This window comes from Lissotriton vulgaris, unplaced genomic scaffold, assembly GCF_964263255.1.
Source record: "Lissotriton vulgaris unplaced genomic scaffold, aLisVul1.2 SCAFFOLD_1218, whole genome shotgun sequence".
Taxonomy (NCBI): Eukaryota; Metazoa; Chordata; class Amphibia; order Caudata; family Salamandridae; genus Lissotriton; species Lissotriton vulgaris.
Genome location: NW_028251336.1, coordinates 389,365 through 406,841, shown reverse-complemented (window position 1 = coordinate 406,841; position 17,477 = coordinate 389,365). Strand labels below are relative to the sequence as shown.

General features: G+C 48.2%; 1 protein-coding gene across 4 annotated transcripts in view; it reads left to right on the top strand.

Annotated features, from left to right (window-relative positions):
* Nucleotides 1-17,477, top strand: part of RANBP9 (RAN binding protein 9) — a 467,999-nt gene that overhangs the window by 235,635 nt on the left and 214,887 nt on the right. For all 4 annotated transcript variants that reach the window (XM_086950773.1, XM_086950776.1, XM_086950775.1 and 1 more), the window contains one exon: nt 9,999-10,166. In XM_086950773.1, coding sequence (XP_086806899.1) covers nt 9,999-10,166 — 168 coding nt within the window. The remainder of the gene's footprint in view (nt 1-9,998; nt 10,167-17,477) is intronic.

Below are 17,477 nucleotides of genomic sequence, written 5' to 3'. Positions count from 1 at the left end.
TTGACCAAACGCATAAAACCAAATTGACATTCTCTAAATCATCATGCATGTCATTATGGAGAAACCCCTACCTTAAACACACGGGTGTGGAACTCTTCTGGGAGTCATGGTCCGAAAAAGGTATTAACCTGGCCGGAGACTTGTATGACAACAGCGAACCAATCCCGTTCTCAAGCCTACAAACGAAGTTTGACCTGGCCCCGATAGACTTCTATAATTTTCTAAAAGTTAAGGCGACATTAACCAACCGTAATTTCACACCCTACACTCCGTGGTTGATAACACATCTCCCACGCATCATGCACTCAGGTCACTTCGTTTCCAAGGTGTATAAACTGTTGCTACCACTGCCCAGCAAATCTCACAAAAAAGTGGAAGCGAAATGGGAAGCGGAACCTAACTCCACAGGAATAGAGTGGGATTGGGAATAGATTCATAAGTCAGCACTTGCCCACAAAGTATCACCCATCCTATTCCAGACGAAGTATATGCTCATAAATAGGTCGTTCTGGACTCCGGAAAAGCTATTTAAATGCAAATTACGTGATTCTCCGGAGTGCTGGAATTGCCAATCAGGGACTGGTGATCTTCCTCACATGCTATTCAACTGTCCCCTGCTGAAAGAATATTGGGAGAAAATATTTGTATGCATTCATCATGTGTTTAAGATAAAGCCAATGAAGGAATTTGTATATGTCATTCTAGGGGGGTTGGAACCGCGATTAACAAATGAGCATGATCGCCAGCTTTTGGATTTAATGTTGACACTGGCATGTAAGGTTATTTTGTGCAAGTGGAAATGTGCTAAGGAAGTAAATTTCAAAATTTGGCAGGAATGGCTGTCTTTCCTGAGAGGTGCCACGAATCAGGCGTTACAGTCCTCTACGTGGTGTCCATCCAATAAGAAATTATGGAAGTCACTAGACAATTCATCCCTCCACTTTGAACCGCCTTGAAGCAATATGACCTTGTAGTAGTACCTTAGATATATGGGTGTGATCCTAGTTGCTATGTCAGAACTATCCCCATTCATCCACACGTCAAGTGTTTAACAACTTGATCAATAACCATGTGACAAGCAAGAGTGATTCTTCTCTTTATTCTCTTTATTTTTATCATTTGTAGTTTCTGTATTGGTCTGACATCTGTATTAATTCACTTTTGATGGAAGATTTAATGTAATGTCTTTTGCTTTGTTTTATTACTTCAATAAAAACGATTTGAAATAAAAAAAAATTTTTTTTTTATATTATTGTCCATGTAGTATTTTCCACTTCACCTAACAAATACTTGGAGCACTTTTAAAATAATCTCCAATCTGTCACCATTACACCTAAACAATAAATCCAAACCTAAATGTTGTACAACATGTCTTCTTTCTTCCTTGTATTACGACAAAGCTTGTTTGCACCAAATACTTCATGTGCAATCCACATGGAGGTAGTTCTTAAGAATCACATTTATGGACAATCTTGCCCTACCCATGGTTGTTAGTCCATGTAGTTTTTTTGGTAATTTATACAGATCGCTCCAGTAAATGTTAGCCAGGTCAGACAGGATGGACATTTTGCCCCTTTGGTCTTGCAGGACTTTTTAATTTGAGCCATTCCACAAACCTACCACTTTGGGAGGTACTGCTTTGATGTGTTATATTCTTAAAGTGAGGAATCTGCGGTTAGAAGTATCCTTTAGAGAAGAACACGTTACTTCTCTTCAGTAGCGTTCATTCTTATCGGTACTATAACTGCAGATTCCTCACTGCCCACCCACTTCCCCGTTCTGTCTAGTGGTCTTCTGCATAGTGGTATCTCGGATTGTTGTTAAGCTACATGTCCGGGGTCGCAGACAGAGTTGAGAAATAAACTGACATTGGCACACCACAGTGGCACTTCTGTGCGGGTCCATCCTCCTTTCCGGGCCAGAATAAGGCCACACAGCACCACCTAGCATCGTGCAGGGGCATTGAAGTTAAAATCTTCTGTATCCAGTGTGGCGCCTAGATATGTTTGCAAGGTGAGGACTCTGAGGTCAGATAGTTTTCACCAAAAAGAGCATTACCACAGTTAATTAACTTGTTCTACATCACCGGAAGTGGCCAACTGATGTTGGCGCAGAGTTTTGCACGAAGTAAAAACAGAGTTAGTGTATGCGCCAGCAGTGCCACTGTGGATAAAATCCGAGTTTAGGATGATAGAACTGAGCACGGTCATTATGTATTGATGAACGGAAGAATGTTTTTAAAATCCTGGGAAATTAAAAATCTAGGCAGATTGACCTGGATTATTTGAATTTAAAGGAGTCTGTGCATTTTATGCAAAATACCTGGAGTAATGACAATTGGTATCCTTATCTAGATACTGTACTGAATTATGCGTTGATATTGGAATTATTGAAAGTTAGAATAGGGATCAATCCCGCCCGCTCAAATGAAAGAATAAAAAATGTATTAATGGATAACTGTGGTAAATGTACATGCGGATTAGATTTAAAATGTTCCAGTATCCATTTTATAATGGATTGCCAAAAATTGCTACCGGTACGTCGGAAGTTTTTAAGGGAATTTTTTTTTTACTATGGAATAAGCACAAGGACGCTAGCAATTAAGCTCCTCATGGACATGCAGTTCCTTGACATTGTGATTGCCTTGGCGAAGTTTGTACAAGAAGCAAAAAGACTTCTCATGCAATAAGGAAAGGGGAAGGGGTGATCAAGGAGGGATAATCGGAGGCAAATTATTTTATGTATTGAACTATGAAGTATGTGGTCTTGTCTTATAGTATGTTAATACAAAAACAAACTTTTATGAGAAGATAATGAAATTTGGTTTTAGGTTTCTTTAAGGAAAGAAAATCATTTTATAGTTGTATTTTTACCTGTGTTATGATGATGTGTGTAGTTTAAAGACCAATTGGTCATAATAAACTTATTTTTGACTTAACTTGAACTGAACACTGACATGGGTGGAGGCAGGAATTGCCGCCATGGACAGTTTGTAAAGTGAAACAGCGCTACATATATTGCAGACGCTACAGCATAAATATCAAATGCTGGCAGGCCGGTCATGCGTCCTAAAAATGGTATGCCTCATGATCCTGCCACACTGACCCTCCCTTGACTCGTGTGGTTTTGGAAACGCTCTTCGAGGTTGGCAGTGCTAGGGGAAAAAAGCCTTCACTATATTCTCTACTAACTCAAATTAGCTGACTTCATTATACTAAGAGAGGCCTGGCAGACTGACTTTAACGCAGACCACTCCGACCAAGAATGGAAGTTAATCCTGCGTTACCCATCAACTGACTCTAAGAACGCACGTTTTTAACTAATTCAAAAAAGCTTAATTTATCGTAACTACTTAACTTCTCATTAGCTGCACAGGATAGTTCAGGTGGTTCCAGACAGCTGCTCACGGTGTAAAGCAAAGAATACTGGACTCCTACATATGTTATGGACATCCCCAGGACTCCAGACCTTTTGTGCTCCTATCACACAGGTCAATCAGAAATTAACTAATATCCAAATAGAAATCTCCCAAAGCCATACCTTCTAGCCATACTTCCTCTTCCCAAGAAACCGGTTTTAAAGCAGATTTGTAGACTTATTCTTAGTGTCTAAAAGGCTTGTAGGGCAGGAATGGTAGGCTAAGAACCCCACACAGAGGAACAGTGGATCAGGGAGCTTCATGAATTGACCAAGGACGAAAGCCAGGTATTTGCCAATCAGCTGAGACCGAATGCGAGCCATATCCAAATAAACAGCAGAGAAACAATACTATTACATCTGCTTAACAAAAGCACTGACACAACCTCGTAAGACCGCGCCTTTTCCACTCAGAAGAATAAGAAAAATGGTTCATTTATGCAGGTCCCCGTCAAGGCCTATCTCATAGGTTCCTCTTATCTCCTTTGGTTGCTCAGGCCCCCCACGAAGCTATTTGATAGTTTTATTAGTCATTTTACCACCCTTCTACTCCGATATCTGATCTACTCGTTCAAACTCCCCATTCCTTTCATCACATGGTGTGCTGAAATCCTGCCTCCGTATGTATAGATTTTTTGCCAGAGTCTATTATGTCTCCTGGTGTGTTATCTCCTCATTTGAATGAACCCAGTTATACTATAAAGGGGGTGCGGCAGTCATCTCAAATAGGGCCTCTCTGAAGCTACCCTGATGCTAAATTGGCTATAGAATTATTTCTCTAATACTTCAGGTGTATCTGTGAGACTACCACAAGGCCTTTTGGTGTGTAATCCACCTCTTCTCCCTGCCTATATCAGGTAGAGTATCTCAGATACTTTAATCATATAAATGTAAAGTCGCAGCAAAGTTCAGGATGCTGACAATACATGTACCAGTGCTTTATTTGAATGCGGCTAACACTTAAACCGTGCATACTCCTTGCCTCCGCCTGCATCCTCGTCAGCACTTCAGACTGTCCTCTGTTGATGTGAAAGTATGGAAACATGTAGGTAGGCAGTGGGCATCCATGCCACTCCTCCTTCAGCACAGCTCTTCTCCATCTGTGACTGCCCAGTCACCTCATGGTTCTTGTGGCGTAACCAGCACACGTCAGCTCGGTGTAGGCAGCAGTGGTTCGCCCACTGGGTGCCATCTTCAGTCAAGGCTCGTGAAGGTGGGGCCCCTGCTCGGTCCTGTCCACTGCTCACCTCTCCAGAGGCCCTCGTCCACTTGGTTCTGCTCGGTAGAGCCTGGAGTCGCGCGCCTTTGCTCTCAGTGGAGGCCTTGTTCTCCATTTTGAACTGCAAGGAGAGCAGAGCCTACTGGAAGGCATCTGCTCAGTGGTTAGGTCTCGCCTGTCGATGCGCATGCGCATCGAGCAAGGCGAGAGTATTGCGAGTTATCCACTCTTTGGCAACACTGCAAGGAATCGTGGCGATTCCTTGCAGTGCCCGTGACTTTTAAGGTCAATGCGCATGCGCATTAAGCTTATGCGCATGCGCATTGACCTTAAAAGTCACGGGCGCGTGCACGTCCGTGTTTGTTTACCCGCTCCGCCCCCTCCCGCCGTGTCGCCTTGCCTACTCTTCCGCCCCCTCCCCTTCGTGTCGCATTTCTCCTCCCCCCTCCCCTCTCTTCCCTCCGGCTTCTTTTTTTTTGTTTATTTTACTCGCACCTCTCCCCTCTCCGCCCCCTCCCCCGTTCCGCCCCCTCCCGCCGTGTCGCCTTGCCTACTCTCTCTCCCCTCTCCGCCCCCGTTCCGCCCCCTCCCCTTCCCGCCGTGTCGCATTTCTCCTCCCCCCTCCCCTCTCTTCCCTCCGGCTTCTTTTTGGCAGACCTAACTGTAAAAATCCATGATATAACATTTTCTGTGGGTTTCTCATCCAAAGGTGTCGTCTGGTTTTTTTTGGTATTTTTTTTTACACGTGTAAAAACGAGTGTTGGTTTTAGACGTTTGCAATCCTAATTTAAAACATTATTTATCATTTCAAGTGAACTGGTACTAGTGATGCAATCCTTACTTTTAGTACCCCCCACAAAAAAAACTCCTAGTATCTCAATGGTTCGAACATTATTTACGCGCTTCTTGTAATAAAAGGCGAGTCGCTTTTATTCCGCTCACGCACGAAATTTGAGAAGCGCTATTATCGTTCCATTGGGTTTTAACATTTTTTTTAAAATTCAAATCTTTTCGCCAGCAGTTGGCCCCTTCAGAACCATACCGGACAGTCTGGTTTTATTCAAACCTCTGGCCCTTTAAGAGACCACATTTGGGTTGGTTTGAGACCTCTTGATTGTAGACGTGAATAGACCGTCCTCAACTGTTGAAGGAGAAAACGTCCAGAAGTACCTAATCATTCATTCTCGCCTTTTTTTCCTTACTTTAACGTGCCCCCCTCCTTTCCAATTCAAACACCGCCGCTAATAGCCCCACCTGGGAGGAATGCTAACCTGGCCAGGGTCTTCTTAACGCAGTAACCGACAGGTGCAATGTGACTGAGGACTCTGCTCGGAGTAAATCTGCCTCGAATCCCAGCCACTAAACTGCAAACACCTTTTTCACTACGCTTCTTATCCTTCCTCAGTTTTTTCGTACTTTATTTTTCAACCCATTCCGCGTAATACGCTGACATCTTCAACATTCTTAACCACTACAAAATGGCCGTCGCATAAAACATCCTTTATTCCTTTGTTCGACACTGCCCCAAGATGGCCGCCACCGCTGTTAGTCCCTTTTCGGGTCTAGTCACTTCGTAAGCGCATATGGTGCAGTCACCAGATCTTCACGATCAAACGCGCATGCCGACACCAAGACCAAACGCCGAAGTCATTATCGCTACCGACCGATACGCGGTAAGATCACGATTATTGCACAACAACTCGCGTTTATTTATATGGGGAGTACGAACCAATATGACTCAAGCAATGAGGCATAGCACTAACAACATCTATCACTACACTGACCGGTACGCGGTAAGATCATGATTATTGCATAACAACTCGCGTTTATTTATATGGGGAGCACGTACCAGCATGACTCAAGCAATGATGTATAGGACTAACAATCTTTGAGCACGTGGGCCACACCCACACGTATTACCAATAGATAAGCCAACTGTTTCACGTCGAGTCTTTCACTACACTTTTCCGAGATTTTTTTTTACCTGGATTGCGCAACAGTTCACTGAGCACCTATTCCGATTTTTTAGCGACTAGTATGGACTTCATGTCTGTTCCACACGCGCTCTATATTATGAGTTCAACTATATAACAGAGACCTTCGTTGAGGCTACTCTCTTCATTCTGTTCTTCCCGCTTACTGCACAGCCACCGTGAGCTTCTTCGCCACTCTGTGTTTCACCCCTTCCCCCCACCTGGCCGCCCTTGCTCCCCTACCAATTGCCTACTCACCCAGATGCCCCAGAATTGACACACAACCTTATGTCCAGGCTCTTACTTCACCACCCTGGTAGTGTTCATGCCCCCTGCTCTCCCTCAACCCCTCACCCTCAACCCCTCACCCTCAACCCCTCACCCTCAATCCCTCACCCTCACTCACCCTCACTCACAACCCCTCACTCATCCTGCCCACCCTCAACCCCTCACCCTCAACCACCCTCAACCCCTCACCCACCCTCAACCCCTCACCCACCCTCAACCCCTCACCCACCCTCACCCTCACTCACCCTCAACCCCTCACTCACCCTCAACCCCTCACTCACCCTCAACCCCTCACTCACCCTCAACCCCTCACTCACTCTCACTCATCCTCACTCACCCTCAACACCTCACCCTCACTCACCCTCACTCACCCTCACCCTCAATCACCCTCAACGCCTCACCCTCAACGCCTCACCCTCAACCCCTCACTCACCCTCACTCTCACTCATCCTCACTCACCCTCAACACCTCACACTCACTCACCCTCACTCACCCTCAACACATCACCCTCACTCACTCACCCTCAACACCTCACCCTCAACACCTCACTCACCCTCACTCTCACTCATCCTCACTCAACCACCCTCAACCTCACTCACCCTCAACACCTCATCCTCAACACCTCACCCTCAATCCCTCACCCTCAACCTCACTCACTCACCCTCAACCCCTCACCCTCAACCCCTCACTCACCCTCACTCTCACTCACTCTCACTCACTCTCACTCACTCACCCTCACTCACTCTCACTCACCCTCACTCACCCTCACCCTCAACCCCTCACTCATCCTGCCCACCCTCAACCCCTCACCCTCACCCACCCTCAACCCCTCACCCACCCTCAACCCCTCACCCACCCTCAACCCCTCACCCACCCTCACCCTCACTCACCCTCAACCCCTCACTCACCCTCAACCCCTCACTCACCCTCAACCCCTCACTCACCCTCACTCACCCTCACTCTCACTCACCCTCACTCTCACTCACCCTCACTCACCCTCACCGCCTCACCCTCAACGCCTCACCCTCAACACCTCACTCACCCTCAACACCTCACTCATCCTCACTCTCACTCATCCTCACTCACCCTCAACACGTCACACTCACTCACCCTCACTCAACCTCAACACCTCACCCTCAACACCTCACCCTCAACACCTCACTCACCCTCACTCTCACTCATCCTCACTCAACCACCCTCAACCTCACTCACCCTCAACCCCTCATCCTCAACCCCTCATCCTCAACCCCTCATCCTCAACCCCTCACCCTCAACACCTCACCCTCAACCCCTCACCCGCAATCCGTCACCCTCAACCCCTCACCCTCACTCACTCACCCTCAACCCCTCACCCTCAACCCCTCACCCTCAACCCCTCACTCACCGTCACCCTCACTCACCCTCACTCACATTCACCCTCACCCTCACCCTCACTCACACTCACCCTCACTCACCCTCACTCACACTCACCCTCACCCTCACTCACACTCACCCTCACTCACCCTCAACACCTCACTCACCCTCACTCACCCTCACTCACCCTCACTCACCCTCACTCACCCTCACTCACCCTCACTCACCCTCAACACCTCACTCACCCTCAACACCTCACTCACCCTCACTCACCCTCAACACCTCACTCACCCTCAACACCTCACTCACCCTCACTCACCCTCACTCACCCTCACTCACCCTCACTCACCCTCACTCACCCTCACTCACCCTCACTCACCCTCACTCACCCTCACTCACCCTCACTCACCCTCACTCACCCTCACTCACCCTCACTCACCCTCACTCACCCTCACTCACCCTCAACACCTCACTCACCCTCACTCACCCTCAACACCTCACTCACCCTCACTCACCCTCAACACCTCACTCACCCTCACTCATCCTCACTCATCCTCACTCATCCTCACTCATCCTCACTCATCCTCACTCATCCTCACTCATCCTCACTCATCCTCACTCACCCTCAAAGCCTCACCCTCACCCACCCGCAAACCCTCACCCTAACTCACACTCAACCTCACTCAGCCTCACTCACCTTCGCCCGCACTCACACTCTCACCCTCACTCTCACTCAGCCTCAACCCCTCACTCACCCTCAACCCCTCACTCACCCTCATTCACCCTCACACACCCTCACCCTCACTCACCCTCAACTCCTCACCCTCACACAGTGCAATAGGTCTCAGAGCATTTGAGTTAGAGCTTTTAGAATTGTTTATGGCTTTTTTCTTTAGCATTGGCTACAGGGAACAAAAATGCTAAAGATTTACAAAAAAAACCCATAAACAATTCTAAATGCACTAACTCTAATGCTGCGAGACCTATTGCATTTCTAATGCTTGTTTCACTAGTAGCTCTGAAAGGGTTAAGTTGCTTCCCTCAGCAGTCTGGACCGCTTAGCTCTCGATCTGTGCTCCTTATGCTGGATGATTTTAAAGATTAACAGGCTATGTTTGGGAGCTCTTGTACTACCGGCTACACCCCTGGCTAGAACATGTTTAATGACGACACCGATTTAGGATGGAAGAGCATTTTATTTAATTAAATAACATCTCTTGGTCTGCTCCTAGATGGTTGTCTTTTCAATTGTTGCCTTTCTTGGAATTTGCTGCATTTTCCTCTGTCTGCAAATAGAATATGAAGTAAATAGATTAAAACCGGCAGAAGCATTAAGCTAAGCAGCTTTTGTGTGCATGCTTGAAGGTGATGTGTGGGCGCTGAAGTGAACCTGAAGCGCGGCCAGACCGGGCACTAATTTACAGCTGCAGAAAGTTCTAGGCTTCTTTTGTGCGGGGGACGATTGTTTTAACACGCCTTAATAGAAGAGGGCATACACAAAATCGGATTTGTAACTAATTCTGCCACGTGCTACTGAATTCAATTGACTGACATTTAGTAATTCGCTGCACTTGCAGAAAATACATCTTGTGTACTTGCAGAAAATACATCTTGTGTACTTGCAGAAAATGCATCTTGTGTACTTGCAGAAAATGCATCTTGTGTACTTGCAGAAAATGCATCTTGTGTACTTGCAGAAAATACATCTTGTGTCTGACGCTAAGTTTGCCTTCCTCTATGCGTTTTAGGTTGGGATAAGCATTCATATGGCTACCATGGAGATGATGGACATTCATTCTGTTCCTCTGGAACGGGCCAGCCATACGGCCCCACGTTTACAACTGGCGACGTCATCGGGTGCTGCGTAAACCTCATCAATAATACCTGCTTCTACACAAAGAATGGACACAGTTTAGGTACGGAGGGGTTCTGTGAGCTTAATGGGAACCATTGTGGGGGTATGTGTATTGTTAAAAACAGCGCAGGCCATGAAAGAGTGGCATGTTTTAAAGCAATGTGAGTTGCGTTCATTTTTTTAATGTGTGTTAAGATCTGCCTGGACTAAAGGCCTTTCTTACGAGTACATGTATGATTTATCAGTATATCCGTAAGATGTTAATTGTGTTTTTAAACTGTATCCATTGGTGACCTACACAGGTGACAAAGCACCGTCATTTGTATACATTTGGTTTCGAAATTCCTAGTAGCACTTACATATTCGCCTAATAATCATATATTCTCCCAAACATCAGTAGAGGGAAAAAAATAACTCTGGAGCCTTAATACCATCAACGATGCTTCAAAGAACTACATTGTCATCTATTCGGATCCTGAAGACGTTGAATGACTTGGACTAATACTTAATTTAATCTTCTGTTTTTTGTCCGTACAGTTAGGCTGTAGACTCTCTATGTTTTTACTATATAGTCCGATTCTGTGTACACTACTCTGCTGCTGTCCAATTATGCTGCACTTCACGAGAACCTGCGTTATTTTTTTTGAAAACCTTTATTAATCAAATGCACATTACACAGCGTCTGCCTACAACCCCGTCGGGCCGGCCGCTATGACAAAAGGAGCAAAAAGTACCTCACATTATACTGCGGAAAAGGCCGCTTAGCGCATCATTATGGTGTAGTGCATAAAACAGCAATTAGAGGATACTGAAGGTTCAATTTTATACTTTTGTCGAAGTTTAACAAACAACAACAACAAACACATGGTAAAGCAGTAGCAAGTTCATGGGAGGGAAGGAAAAGCGGGACACAATATATAAGTATGGAGGCAAGTCCATCAGGGGAGGGGAACGATGAAAGGGGATCAAGAATGGAAGCTAATGAAAGGAACGTCAACTATGGGGAGGAGGGAATGGCGTCGGCATAATCAAGCGGCGGGGTACAAATGTCACCCCGGTATTCGTTCCATTGCGCCCAGACTCTACCCCACTTCCTAGGACGACCCCGAGCCTCATACACCGTCTTCTCCCGAAACATGCACCAATCCATGTTATCTTTCCAGGCACTGAGTCCAGGCGGCCTGTGGGAGCCCCAGAGCTGCGCTATGTCCCTCTTGGCAACCATGTTGCCCAGGGTGATCCAGAAGGTCTGAGCGGCCGTACAGTCCGTAGGCTCCCACACATTAAGCAGGCAGCGCCTCGCCTCAGGAAGCAGGGGGACCCCAGTAACACGCCCCATCACATCGTGGATCCTAGACCAGAAAGCAGAAATAACCGGGCATTCCCACAAAATATGAAGAAAAGTACCATTCATACCACAGCCACGCCTAAACAATCCATCTGTCGCGAGCCCCATTCGTACCAGACGCATACCAGTCACATAAACTCGATGGAGGATCTTCAGTTGCACAAAACGGAGCCGAGCCGGAATAGCCACCTCTTTAGGGGAAGAAATAGCCATTTGCCAGTCTTCGTCATCCAGTTCGAGCCCATCCGCCACCCAGGAGGCCCAAAGCTTCACCAGAAGGTCCACCCTATTGTTAATAAGTTTTTTATAAATCAAGGAAATCGTGCTGTCCGGGACATGGCCGTCGAGAATACGATCTTCCAACGGGGACGACTGGGGGATGTCAGTCCCAGGGGGAAAGGCAGAGAACAGGGCATGCCGCACCTGAAGATAACGGAAATACTCCTTGTCATCTAATTGATATTCTACCTTCAAAGCCTCAAAGGATTTCACTGTTCCTCTGGCCCAAAGATCCTCCACCTTGCTAATCCCAATCATATCCCATCTATCAAACCCTTTCGTCCGCCACAGGTTCCCCAGCCGTTCAGAATCATACAGCGGGGTCATACGCGTCAATCTACCACCCCAACCCGTAGCCATAGTCGCATTCTTCCAGGCACGCACTGCACATTTCGTGGGACCAGTCAAGAGACGGAGTGATGACTTCGAATACAGAGCTCTATTGAAGTTGCCGCCCAGCAACAGGAATCTATCCATAGCGAAAGCGGGAGCGGGTCCCGGGGAATACGTCACATGATTAATTGCACTTAGTTGTGAGGCCCAGTAATATCGTCTGATGTCAGGCAGAGCAATACCGCCATCATACCAGGGAAGCGTCAGTTTTGATAGGGCGATACAGGCTCGTCCGTCCCAAATCAATTGCCTCTGTAGGCCTTCAATCTCACGGAAATAGCGAGCGGGGACAGGAGAAAAGTTCTGCAAGGCATATAGGAACCGGGGAAGCGACATCATTTTAAAAAGTGCCGCTCAACCCAATGGAGACAAGGGCAATTCACGCCACCGCCGTACATCCTGCTTGAGGCGACGGAGGGGAGCATAAAGATTACGATCGTATCGCACTGAGTAGTTCATGGAAATAAAAATCCCCAAGTATTTAAAACCGTCTCCTGCCACCTGGATAGGAAACCTATGAGGCAGTGGAGGCAACACCCCTGCTATAACATAGACACATGACTTGGTCCAGTTGATAACAAGCCCGGAGTTCTTACCAAAGGAGGTGAGAACGTCAAAGAGTACGTTAAAAGACTTCTGGGGTGAGGTGAAATAGAGAAGGATATCGTCCGCGTAAAGCGAGACGCGGTCCTCCAGATCCGGTGCCCACCGGATTCCTTTAATCGAGGGCTCCCATCTAAGCCACGCTGCAAGGGGTTCCAATGCCAATGCAAAAAGAAGTGGGGAGAGCGGGCACCCCTGACGGGTGCCACGTCCCAGTAGAAACGGATCGGAGCCTCTACCGTTCACCACGACTTGGGCTAACGGTTGTTCATATAGGAGCCGCACCCATGCAATGAAACCAGGGCCAAACCCGAACTTGGAAAGGGCCGCCCACAAATATGGCCACTCTATGGTGTCGAAAGCCATTGTAGCGTCCAGGGAGGCCACCACCGCAGGCTCAGTGAGGGTCCCAGCTCTCGCGAGAACGCTGTGGAGTCTACGAAGATTAAGAGCTGTGTTGCGATGGGGTATGAAGCCGGACTGATCCGGATGGATCAGGTCGCAGATCACAGACAATAAACGATTAGCCAGGACTTTGGCCAGAATTTTAGGCTCGGCGTTAAGCAATGAGATGGGGCGATAAGAGGTGCAGCGGTCACGAGGCTTGCCATCCTTATAAACGACCACTATGGTAGCCAAGCGCTGTTCAGACGGAAGGACGCCCGCCTCAAATGCATCAAGAAACATAGTGCGCAAATGGGCAGCCATTTTGTCCGGTCGGAGTTTATAGAGCTTGATAGGCAAACCACTGGGCCCCATCACTTTGCCCGACCGCAAGGACCTGATGGCCAGAGCGATCTCATCCACTGTAATAGGAGCCTCCAGAGCCAATCTGTCCTCCTCTGAGACACTGGGTAGGGCAATGTCGCGCAAAAGTAAACGGGAGTCAGCCTCATCACGGTCACACACTGAACTGTACACAGTTCGGAAATGATCCACAAAACATTCAACAATCTCCCCGGGGTCTGTCACACAGTCACCATTCTCACGGGTGATAACGGGCACCACTCGGTTCATTCTTTCAGCCTTGTCCAGCCACGCCAGGAGTTAACTAGCCTTGTCACCCACATCATACAAACGGCCTAGCTGATTCATACGCATCACCTTAGCAGCATCAGTCACAAGGGCTCTATAATCTGCTTGCTTCAATTCTAAGGAGTGTAGAAGTGCAGGCGTATCATCTCCACCCAGCTCACTTTCGAGCGTAGTTATTTCGGTCTCAAGGGCCACCACAGCCTCCCTCCTAGCCTTCCTATCAGCTGCAATAAGGGATAGCGCAGAACCGCGTATAACAGTTTTAAAGGCCTCCCACAAAATCGTAGGGGAAGCAACCGAACCCACATTCTCATCAAAGTAACAATCGATCGCCTTAACCAAATCCGAGCGGAGCTGAGGGTTCCTAAAGTGCCAGGGTGGAATAGGGGGAACTCTGCTTCCGGAAAGACTTCCCACCGAAACCCAAAGTAACAAGGGGGAATGGTCAGAAATACCCCTAGGGAGATGACTGATTTCACACACCAAGGATAAATCAGCGGTTAACATAAGGAAATAATCAATCCTTGAGAGGCTGCCATGAGCACCAGAGTGAAAAGTGTACTGAGTTTGTGAGGGGTGTAGCATCCGCCAAACATCTACCAGCCCGAAGGTTTCCGTCAAGTCAGTCAGCCACATCTGTGACAACAGCAGAACTCTAGGGGGCAGCCGGTCACACTCGCCCGACATTACCGAATTGAAATCCCCACCTACGATGAGGAGTCCATCTGGAAGCCCTAGAAGAGTCTTACCAAGGTCAGCATAAGTGGTAGACTGCAGTCCCGGGGGAACATAAACAGCAACAATTACAATCAGCTTCCCCTCCCACCTCCCTGAGACAGCAGCATAGCTACCCCGATCGTCGAGGGTGACATAGTTTATTTCAAGTGCTAAGGAGGATTTCACCATTATACCAACCCCTCGGGAGCCGGATGTAAAACCAGCGTGAGCAACAAGTCGATAACCTCGGCGATCAAGGGCTTTACAGGCATTGCCAATCAAATGGGTTTCCTGGAGTAATACAACATCGGGGGAATGACGTCTTATAAATTGCAACACAATACCACGTTTGATCCTGTCTCCCAAACCATTAACGTTCCAGGATAGAACTTTCAGGTCCCCCCCCCCCCCCCCCCCCCCCCCCCATCCCAGAAAGATTCCCAAACCACCCCCTCCCGGAACCTCAGAGCAAGGATGCATACAAGCGATACAGTACCATGTGAAACAGAAAACATTGAACACAAAACATAACCAAATCCCCACCTCCCACCCCCCAACCAAGAACCCGTTACAACACCCCCCACCCTGCACCCCTGCTGAGTGGCTCACTGGTTAGAGGCGGCAGACCCGAGAGCAGAGGACGGCCCGGGACCAGGGTTCGATTCCCGGCGCGGCAGGTTTCTGGACCAGGATCAGCGGACTCGATAATTCTCTCGCCTCGGTGCCCACTTTGATCAGCGATCACACTCGGCAACTCTGGGCATTAGCTTGCCTCAACTTCACTAACGGCCCCACCAGACCGCCGGGGATGCCTGGTCTCACCCTGGAGATACCCATCAAGGGACCATCTCTCAGGGAAGCCAGGAAGGGTTTCGCAGCGGTCGAAGCGCCTTGGGACCCTACGGGTAAGTAGTGCGCTATATAAATGCCAATACATACATACATACATACCCCAAACTGCAGTGTGCCTGTCGCCCCATCTGAATCTACACAAAGAACCCCCGAGGAGGAAGGGAGAGACTACCCCAACCCGCCCCACCCCAGGCCTAAAGATGAAAGCATATAGTAAGAGTTACTCTGCAAAGTTACAATCCAAAATCGGACCTCAGGACCCAAAGTCATTCCTGTGCCGTTGCGCCTCCGTCCGCGCCTCCGGGGCCTCCGCTCTCAGCATCGTCTTTTGGCAAAGAGTCCAACCAGTCACTGGCACTGTCCGGTTGATCAAAGAAGAAAGCACGTTCCCTGTATTCGATACGTAGGCGAGCAGGGAACAGCATCGCGTGTTTAAGTCCCAAATCTCTCAGGCGACGTTTCACTCCCAGGAATCCGGACCGTTGCCGCTGTACTTGAGGAGTAAAGTCAGGGTAAATAGAGATGGAGCTGTTCTCGAACTTCAGCGGGCCGTGCTTGCGAGCGGCCTGAAGAATGGCGTCCCTGTCCCGAAAGTGAAACAGCCTAGCAATAATAGGCCTCGGGGGTCCCCCCGGCTTAACCTGTCCACCCGGGAAACGGTAGGCACGCTCAACCGCAAAAAACTTACTGAGGCCTGCGGGAGCTAGTTTGGCAACAATTAATTCCTCGACCAGCAAGTCGATCGAGGCAGCACCACTGTCCTCCGGTACCCCGACCAGGCGGATGTTGTTCCGGCGGGCCCTGTTGTCATACTCCTCCATACGTCTGGTCAGCAAGTCCTGCGACGATCGCAGATTCCCAATCTCAGACTGTGCTTCCGCCATATCCGTCACCAGACTGGTAGCTTTAAGGTCCAATGCCTTGACCCTCTCGTTAGTCTTAGCCAAGTCGTCTCGAATAAGGGTAACATCGACCGCCACCGTTTCTATCTTGGACACAATGGCCTCGTATTGCTGACCCATATCAGCCTTGAGTCCTGTAATGGCAGCCAGTAGGTCTTGAAGTGACACCTCCGATGAGGCCGACATGTCCGCCCTCGGGTCCTCTAAACTGCGGCTGGCAGCACTGGGGGATCCTCTCGGCTGGGTATAGCGATCGATCACATTGGATTGGATCGATCCCCCACGATTGGTGACTTTCCTGCGCTTCTCCAGCTCGGGTTTCGTCGCCATATTGAAATCAGCACCCCGTTGGGTCCTCTCGGGTGCGATAGAATGGCAGTGTCCTCCCGGACTTCGAAAGTCGCAGCCTCACGAAAATCACAGACCACTGAGCCGGTGCCGTGGTGAAGGCATGCAGCTAGTTAGACCACCAAAACCAGGAGTGCAGAGCAGATCATAGGCAGTCAGTTCAAGTATGGAAGAGAAACCGAAAGTGAAAGTGACACACCATCGGTTGAGCAGATGCCAGGCAGCCGTTGTTGTTGCATTACTGCTCGGCCATCCAAAGCAGCAGAGTCCCCGGCCCCGTCCGGAGCTAGGCCAGAAAGTTTAGGACGATGTAAATAGGGTTCCCGAAGTCCAATCTCTGCCCCCAAAAGTGCAGCAGCATCAGCAAGAGTAGTACTTCAAAAGCCCATCGAAGTGACCAGGATTTCAGAAGGATAGACCAAGAAGGGCGGCGCGGGTCTCGGGAGCTCTCTGCTCACGCGACCATCTTGGATGCCCGCGTAGCTCCACCGAGAGAGAACCTGCGTTATTAATGAAGCATATGAAAATGTATGAGAGCTAATAATGTTAACATTAGAATTAAATGAGCGTTTTGTAGCCTAACAACACATGCCACAAGTTTAGTGAGAATAACATGATAAAGATGTTAATAATTATGAATCTGAAGACGACAAAGGAAAATCAAGACTGAGTACAAAAATGAAAACGAGGGACAAAAAAAAAGGTGAAAAAATAATTATAATATTTTTACTGTCATCTAAAATTGTTGGTCATCAGCAGTGGGCACTTCATAATGTCCATATTGAGGGCAGTTTCGATAAAAATGAATCCCGTTACTGGTTATTAGACATGCCCCATAGTACAGAAAGGGAGATGTGCAAATTGAAAAAAGAAATTGGAATTAGTATAGTTGATT